Below are 9,426 nucleotides of genomic sequence, written 5' to 3'. Positions count from 1 at the left end.
AACTTCAAGGTGATGAGGTATCCCTCATCACCAGGTGCAGAGACACATAATGATTGTGTGTCTGGAGCAACTTTAGTCAAGAGATTTGCAAATTCTCTTGAGGTTGCTGGATCAGAAGGGCGTTGCGCCCCCTACTGACCCCGACCGTTTTTTGGCGGTCCGTCTCGTTGTTGCGAAAACGCAACAGCGAAAACGCAACAGCGAAAACGCAACAGCGTCGGACCCGCGACCGTTGCCCTTTTTTGCATACGGTCCAAAATTACGTTCAGTGCCTTTCGGTACTGGGCGTGGGGCACTACACTCATGAGCGTAGTGTCCTAATTTTGGCAGCGATGGCATTTCTCCAATCGCTAATTGCTCGAAAAGCGAGGTCTCTCGCTTTCGACGTAAGAGAGGTCCATGGGTTCTGGACCTCCTAACTCGTGTCGTCTTGGTGGACGATATGATGACGAACTTGCTTGAGCCTGTCTCAAGCTAAAGTCCTCCTGTTCCGCAACGGATATTGCTTCTTCAAGCGGATCCAGTTCCAAGCGGAACAGGTGGGTCTTTACGGGACCATTCGTTAGACCTTGCATGAACACTGTAATTAACGTGTGCTCATGGACTGGGTTATTAATACAACTCGCTAAGAGTCATATGTGCTGGGCATATGCGTGAACATCACACTTGCCTGCTTGAGTTTCAGAAGCTCTGAACGAGCTCTGAACTCAGCCCTAGGCGATTTAAACGTCTGTTTAAGCCGGGCTTTTAAAGCCTCTAGCGACGCAAAGACGTATGGATCGCGCAACTTAAGGCCCAATGCCCAAATTTTGGCACCTGCCAAATTTGATTGAGCGAATGCGACTTGCATTTGCTCGTCGACAATGTGACGTGCCCTTATGGCATCGTCCAACTCGACAAACCATCTCAAGAGGGAGTCTTCTTCGACTCCCCTACACTTAGACATGTCAATCTTTAAAGTTTCGGGACGACGCGTTTGCGTCATCCCAGGTACAGGGGTCTGTACCTGTTGTAACCTCAACAGTTCTGCCTGTTGAGAGCCTTGCTGATTCAGCAAGGCTTCTTTTTCCTTCATCTCGTCAAATTCATGTTGTATGAACTTGGCGATGGCTGAATGGAGGGTATCTCTGTCCAAACCGGATAGCATGGGCAAGATGGCATCGTTTCGTACGGTCGAACTCATTCGTTCGACCGCACTCCTTCCTATGTCACTTAAAAAGGAGTAGCTTTCAGGGGAAACGTGATGCGTATTCCCACTATCATCTAACATGTCCATATAAGATGAAGGAAACGTGGACCTTGGACGGACTACAAAGTGCTACCAGGTGTAACGGGGCACTACGACTTGTACTGCTTCAGTACAAGTCCACTTCGCACTGCTTTAGTTGCGAGTGGTGCCTTACGCCACTTCACGTACACTAGTACTTGCAGATGAAGACTTATTTTTGAGACAACTAGCTTAAAGAGGTTAAATGAAAACTGTATTAATATCTCATCTTTATATCTGTTAATGCTAACTTAATTATAAAGTAATACTTAACATGCAACTGAAATCTTATCTGTCTCTTTCTTTGTTTACGTTTCCAGCTGACTAGTCTGCGAGATAAATAGATATAATGGCCTATACCTATTTATGGATAAGATTTCTGAACATTACTATATAAAGTAATGTTCTCCAAATATTTTCTACCTTTTAGATAATATATTAATGAACAACCTTTAAGTGTTAATTTCATGTAGCGATACACCCCGTTACAACATCCAACTCATTTCTGGAATCACGAAGGTATTTTCACGGACTGATTTCTTTGTCAATCATCATTGCGTTGAAAGAATTGCCTGGTATTTAAAGTCGTTGGTTGTAGAGTACGACCGAAGGAGTGAGCTGCCGTTTGCCGGGCTGCCAGATTCTCCACTTCTTGGATTTCCTGCTGAGATTCGAACAAACTTCTTATTTAAGCCCTAATGCTGTCGAAATACCATCTGAATTACCGGTGATCATCCTTTCTTACCTCAGTGAGAAGCGTATGGATACTTATAATCACACTATCCCATTTTTTGGACCGGATTTGTTCTTACTTCAAACTGGTCCATGATGGTACTGAGGTTTAGGGCGATCATTTTCTGTCTCGTGCTGGACGACCACTGGAAATGGGTAGTACGATGTTAAACTTTTTTGCAATTGCTTGCTATTGGGAGGAGAAAGCTCGACATGCACTTCGCGATAATCTAAGTTCCAAGCGGCTAGAGTAGCCACAACCCATTGCACCTGCGTGTACGGCTCGCCTTTACCGTAAAACCGATCAATGCGGCTTGCTCCATCTCTTCTTTAATAGGTAAAATACTTTAACGGATCAAATGCTTCTTAATCGTCGTCGAGTTGACGGGTTAGAGTAATTGCGTCCGTCAAATCATGTTTGCGTGCTAGTCGTTTTAGAGTCGCACTTTCGGCTGATCCTTTACTAATCGGGCTTCGGTGAACTCGTCTGCTCGGTAGCCGGTTTTAGAACACAATTGAAATCTTCGCCCACAATGATGGATTTGTGTTTGGATATCCATGGTTTTAAATCTGCATAAAATTGCTCCTGCTCAGTCTTGTCATTTGGTGCAAACACATTTCGTTATAACTAGAGATCCAGTTCCACCGCCATTACCTGTGATGTCCATCTGCTCTGTTGCCAGGGTCTTATTCGCTCAATTATTTCTGGAGTCACCGGTATGCCTAATCGTGCGAACTTCGACTGTGTGGTAATCCAATAGCTGAGCGGTTTCTCAAGGTACGACGCTTCCAGGTTCGGTCCCAGTGCCTGCCTGCTCCTGGGTGTCCTTATCTGCATGCGGGTAGTTGTCCTGTAGAAAAATTGCATCCGGTGGTTTGCTGCCTTTTCGTCGACTCCATCCGCTCATCCAATTCCGAATCGATTTTTCTGATAACCCGCAAAGGTTTTGAGTTGCTATAGTTTTTGTTCGTTTGCCGTATCTGGATCGCCTTGGCATTGTATAACCTTATCGTTATCGTCCAAGTTTAAGTCACAGAGCGCTTAAGATGGGCGGGGACGAGTTCTTTGACGTCCATTAACGGAAAGGTCGTTATTTCTTCTTTGCGGTCTCCTGGGTTTCAGCTCACATTCTTGTTGCAAGTTGTTTACCCATGGCGTGGCTTCGCTATGACTGTAAACTTTCTCCTTGACCGTCGTAATTTTTGCCCCTTGACTACTACTTCTGCCGCCGTGATCATTGAAAAGCTTGCGATTTCAGTTCCTCCACTAGCTTCCGCTACGAAAATACTGCGGTGGAGAAGTTTTTGATATCATTTTCAAAGTAGTCGTCGAGCCCCAGCATCTAGAATCAATGAAACCATATCTGTCAGAGCTGGACATGCCGATCTCTTCTTGAGTGCTTCCGCTGATTGTTTTTCGGTCCATTCATCTGTTTCTCCATATTGGTGCTTGTGCACCATCCTACTCGTATAATGAAAGAATTCCTCGTCGAATGGTTCGAAGCTGCAACAATGCCTTTTTCGAGCTTATTGGTCAGTGCTGTAAGAGTTCTTTCAGCGATCGGTCCTTTGCATTCATTCTGGAGCACCGCCATAGCCACGATGTAGTATTGGCAGCTTCCATTTGGGGGGGGTCCGCCTCACTCAGCCCACATTGCTCCAGGAGCTGACCCCCTGTACATTTCCCAAAATTTGGGTTGGTGGTGTCCAAATTCATGATTGCTTTGGTCACTTCTTCGAAATCGGGCCATTTCGTCCCGGTCGATAGCCCACATTAAAGCCTCTGCTTTCTCCATAGGATCGGACCGAATGCTACGTTAATCCGGGTCTCGTCCTTGATAGCTAGTGGTTCTTCCGGTTGTTCTGGTAACTCCGTTGTCCAGCTCCTTCTCCGTTGATATAGGAGGGGTGATTTCTTTCCTAGCCTTTAAGGCTCGGCCGAACTCATCAACACACATCTCGTCTAGCTCTTAAGAGCAAGTAACGAAGCAATTGCCTTAAGTAACTTTTTTTCCAATGTAACCAGTCACACCATATGCAATTGCTCGCTCGATCACTTTGTGACGTTATAGACGCTTCGCGTCTATGCTATGTCGGAATTCAGACATTACGCCTCTTAGAGGCCAGACAGTCACGCTCCCAAACTTCCAAACTTTTATTGACTCTACCAGAGCTGGTGTCCAAATCGGCACTCGACAAGAAGTTATGTAACTCAAGTTCCCTAGAAGGGGTTGGCCCGAAATGCCTTGGCAACTTGCCAATGGTGTCACGACTGTCACTCAGTATGGTGCCACCTAAGCCGACCAAACTCGGTGGACATAGAAGTGCCACCCCACGTGTCTCAGGGATGTTACAGCCTTGATGACTCGGCCCTAGGCCTACAATACTTTCAGCATTCAGTGAATCGTTATTACAAGGAATGTCACTCGACGGAGTACGAGCCGTTCCACTTCTTTCTTCTGATTCGGGCTCAAAATTATGTTTTCAACATTAAAGTTTATTAACTCAGACATTCCAATGTCTAAAACACTGACAGACTCAGTCAATGATCCGCGCCAATAGCGCTTTTGTTGCCTAGCAAAGGTGGGTTCATGACTCTATAAGACTTTGCTAAGAACATTGCGCGTGGCGCCTAAGGTCTGAGACCTCCAACCAATCCATGGCTCGTGGCGTTGAAGCCAGGCCATACCAAAAATGAGATCATATATTGGATCCAAATCAAGGACGAGACAGCGTTCCATACTGTCAAAGTCCAGAAACAGGTTCAATGGAACTTTAGGAATAGTGCCACGAGTCCCAGTCACAAAGCGAACAGTGATTGTATCACTTTTATGCGCTTTAAGCGCCTCAAAGTATAGTTGACTGCCTTGAAAGGAAAGACGCCAAGCATAACAGCAAGACGCTTGTGAGTCAACTAAAATTGACCATGGCTTATCAAAGCCCTTCGCAGTCGCTTGAGCGACTAACAAGCCAGGCTTGTACTCACGCCCCGTGCCATTGCGCACCGAGCTAAATGGGGCTAGGTCCTGTTTGCTCTCACCTCCTAGAGAATCAACAGAGCCTAGGTCATCCCTAGTAGGGCGCCCCGCACCTACTGGGGTATCGACTTTTTTTCAGCACCGTACCTGATTTCTGGTATAGGTCGGAATTAGTGCCCTTTCGAGCTTTACGCGTATTTCGTAGGGGAAAAGCCGGACGTAAATGTTTCATGCACCCGCACATATAACATCTACGGATGTTTTTATGCTGTTCCACAGCTTGAAAAGCCTCTTCTCCTTCCTCAACGAGGCTTACATCCATGTGCTCGAAGAGCTTATTCGGGAAGAAGGCGTGCTAGCCGCGAGCAGACTTAAAGTCGAACTCAGCGCGTAGCGCTATGGCAACTGCCTCTTCAAAAGTAGCAGGATGAGATCGAAACAATTATGTCCAGGCAACGCCCTCATTGAGACCCCGATAAATATTGTAACAACAACCGCTTCTTGCACCGGGTCTTGATGCATAGATGCAATGAGAGCTCTCAACTCCTGGACAAAGTCCCCTAGAGTTCGTTTACCCTGTCGAGTCGCTAGGAGCCGTGCTCGCATGTAAAAAGCCTGATCAGGCGATGCAAACATACCAGACATTTGCTGTTTCAGCGAAATCCATGATGGGAAAGCGTCCTTATTGGACTTACTACACGTAGTGCCCACTCCATCGCTCTAACTCCGAGTTTGAAAATGGCCATAGCCACCTTTTGCCGTTCTGTTAAGAACAAGGCGGAATCAATGGACATATCGTTCTGCTTGATCCAAAAAGGAAGGTTTTCTCCCTCTTTTCCCTCAAATGTCTTCACATTGACAGCCAGAGGGCGGGTTTTCGGATTTGAATCAGGTACAGAGATGTACCGGGATGGCATAGATGCCGCTAGCTAAGTGATCTTGTACCTGGCCGATCACGGAGGTCTCATATCGCATGAAGGCTTCAAGCCTTGCATGCAGGACCTCTGGTCCCTGGGAGATTATGAACTCCACATGTTCAAGCCAAATAAATGTATGAGCTTGTCGTAAGCTGCGCGTTGCGCCTCTAAAAGTTCTTCTCTCTTCCATTTCAATGAGAAATCAGTCTTGTAAAGATTCAGGCGTAGATTGACTACGAGTGCTACCGGGTCTAGCGGAGCTCCTGAAGTCAGAGGAAGACTTATAGATTCATAAAGATGAAATAAATGTACCACAACAACGGTTCTACAACCGATGTGTGCCCCATTACATCTTCAATAGTAGGCTTTCAATCCTTTATTATCTTGAATGGGGTGTTCCGTTACATAGATTATTATTACCTCTAAGGGAGAATAAAATTTCATTATTTTACTAAGATTACTTATAATCTCCGCGGCCAACAAACTAAAATTAAATTAAATTAAAAAGTTATTAGAATGGGTGGGCAAAACACTGGAATCCAACATGTATTTATAGAAGATATGCTTCAAAGAAACATACCTTATCTTGATGGATTATCCATGTAGGCGGGGCACGTCGTAATGCGGCCACGCTCCACTTAGACACACACCCTAGCACAGCGAGGAAGCGGTTTAATCTGCTTCTCTTGCGTGCAGTGAGGTAGTTGTGGTGATCGCGTTAGCGACCTCACCCAACACACTAAGTACTCTGGTTAAGTGTCGTCACGGGAGCGGTAATCCGGCTCCCCGTGGGCACTTACCAAGTAGGAAGTAGTTTTCAGACTGATTTATATTTTATCGTATTAAATATAGATACCTACTTTTACCAATTTAAATGTCATCTCTATAGATAACACTTGATATGTATTGCGAGCGTATCTTTCTAGATACCTCGCGTAACGGATGACGCTAGGCGTCATCCCTCCTAATGTGAATGCACCCATGTGCATCACATACACAAAGGTTGGTCACAAATGTGCACCACACCCGAGTGCAGGGTCTAATTACTATTATTTAATAATTGACCATCCCCTTAAGTACACCAAGTGTACTTAACGAAGACTGTGTACATTAGAGCAACTTTAGCCCGTTACACCACCCCCTCCCCTTTAAGAACGAATTTACATTTTTAAATTCGTCAAAGAGGAGAGAGGAACTGCGAGCAGCTTTACGCGCCGCTAGTTCACTCAATCACTCTAGCGCACGTGTTTCCATACACGGCGCCAAAGATGTCACTCAAAAGGGGCAACGTTGGTGGGTCGTCTGCGAAGACGCCCACTCAACTTCACACTAAGCGCACGCACCGTTTTAATTCGCCGGCCGCGTCAAATGCCTTAGTCGAAACGCCGACAGCCACTGCTGCTGTCGCGTTAACATGGCTAAAGGATCCATCCAACGTTAACAGTGAGGATGTTGATCCGTCGCTCATAGTAGTGATGCGGACAGCGAGCTCATGAGGAAGGATGATGGCGCATTATTGCACATCCAACCTTCTCTCATGGCTCACAACATGGAGACAGCAGCATTCACGAATGCTGTCTCGTCGTCTGCGCTGGAAAGCGCAGCGACAGGTAATGAGAGCGCTGCCCATAAAAATGCAACCGCTTCTCTGTTGGGTATAACCACAACGCCTAATGCTCAGACCATAATTCATAATGGTTCTGACATAGAGGATTCGGAGCCTAAAGCTCCACCGACGACACATGAACGTGCTTAGTCGGTGTCATAAGCCAGTCGTTTAGAACGTGGCTATGTGACGCGTGGCATTCCAAAGATGCCTTCTCCATCTGAATGGCCTCGTTTAAACGGACCAAAAGCGTCGCTCCTAGAGTGCGCTCTTGTAGACGCACATAATTATTATGGCGTCTTTAAATCATGGAGGGCTCAGGGAAGATCGCTTGGGCGTATTTTCCCGATCCCGGTCGTGTTGCGTTCAAATGAAATGCCGGACCAATACGAGGTGGAATTCCTGCGCCGCATACCGATGCGATGAAACAGCGATCAGCGAATTAATTTCGCCCGTTTGCGTGTGAAAGAAATCATGGGCGGTACTGTACGCCATGTTTCTTATCACAACGCTTCTTCTGCTAGTCTATTTGAGACTAGCGAAGAGGCCTCAGCTGGTGTTCCTTTTCATAGGCAGCCACCAAGCCGGGCACGTCAATAGGTAGGGTATCGATCGAGACCCAAGAATCAAAACACTTCGGGTAACCTTTCCATTGGACGAGGATCTGATACCCTTGCCTCACGGAGCGGTGGGCAAGCAACCTTCCAACAAGGAACCGTTAATTTCCACCCGCATCCATCAGTGCAGGTGGCGCCCGATAGGAATGGCGATCTCGCCCACCTACTCACGGCTGCCTTACCTTTGTCCGTTCAGTCGCATCAGTTAAGCGCTGCTGAACAACGTATTGCGGATCTCGAGGGTCAAGTCTCACGACTGAACTCGAATCTCGTTGATGTCCGAGCGAAGGCTCGTCAGGGTTATTAACGCCTGAAGACTCGCTTGGACCTTTTCGAACGGATAATGCTGAGGGATCCGCGTTACTCGCGTGAGTCCCTCGCTCTCCAAGTCCTGTTCGTGGAGGAAGGAATCGGTCCGATAGCTTTTCGCCTTCACCGTCCCCCTCACCCGAACGACACTCGACTCACAGTCGGCGTCACTATCGATCTCCTTAGCCAGATGGGGATATGTGACCTCATTTGTGTCTACATACCGTTTCAGACGACCCACGTAAAATACGGGGTGCGTCTTCATATACGGGAGAAGGGTGAGCCTATAATTTAGGTCTCCAACCTCTTCTACCACCGTAAAGGGCCCAATGAAACGCGGCAACAACTTCGTAGTACCTCCAGGTAGTACAGAAATTGCATTTTTAGGTAGGGTAGCAGTACTTAATAGTACTTTTTCACCCACTCTAAAGCGTTCATTATTTTTGCGACCATTTCGGTCCGCATATTCTTTTTGCTTGTCCTGTGCGCTTGCCATTGCGTCACGGACTTTACGTGTGATGGCTAATCGCTCATCCACAAAGCGTTGAGCCTCGCTCACGCTTTTAGCATCAAACTCGCCTATGATACCGCCAAGAGGTCGGTCATAAGGCGTAGTTTTATTGACCACTGCTAAACTGGCAGGGTCACTAGGGCAAGTTTCTGTCTTTGAGATGATACCCTCATGGGTCATCGTCATATTGACGAAACTATGTCCCTCTTTCGCACCGAGCATAGTGAGGGGCCCTCCCCCACTAAGACTCGGGCTGCGCACAAACGAGACTGGCGTCCGAGGATGGCGCAGTCCGTTAATATAAAACGGTGTCTCACCCGTACTGGCGTGGACACTGTTATTTATAGCGAACTCCACAAAGGGCAATTGCTTGCTCCACTCTTTGGGAGTTGCTATAGTGCGTAAGACATCCGCCACGACCCGATTGGCACGTTCTGTTTGGCCATCGGTCTGGGGATGATCTGCGGTCGACATGTGGAGCTTGCTACC

General features: G+C 47.0%; 2 protein-coding genes across 2 annotated transcripts; both read right to left on the bottom strand.

The window, feature by feature from the left end:
- Positions 1-2,772: 2,772 nt before the first annotated feature.
- On the bottom strand, positions 2,773-2,997 carry CCR75_000935 (uncharacterized protein; the record flags this gene model as incomplete). Its single annotated transcript, XM_067959040.1, has 1 exon — positions 2,773-2,997. One exon carries the CDS (start codon positions 2,995-2,997, stop codon positions 2,773-2,775), a length of 225 nt encoding a protein of 74 aa, XP_067818136.1.
- Positions 2,998-3,533: 536 nt separating this feature from the next.
- CCR75_000936 (uncharacterized protein) lies at positions 3,534-3,716 on the bottom strand (the record flags this gene model as incomplete). The annotated part of the gene is made up of 1 exon (XM_067959041.1): positions 3,534-3,716. One exon carries the CDS (start codon positions 3,714-3,716, stop codon positions 3,534-3,536), a length of 183 nt encoding a protein of 60 aa, XP_067818135.1.
- Between the last annotated feature and the right edge of the window lie 5,710 nt (positions 3,717-9,426).

The sequence above is a fragment of the Bremia lactucae genome, linkage group LG6 (genome assembly GCF_004359215.1).
Source record: "Bremia lactucae strain SF5 linkage group LG6, whole genome shotgun sequence".
In the NCBI taxonomy this organism is placed as follows: domain Eukaryota; phylum Oomycota; class Peronosporomycetes; order Peronosporales; family Peronosporaceae; genus Bremia; species Bremia lactucae.
This window is presented reverse-complemented; position numbering and strand designations above follow the sequence as displayed.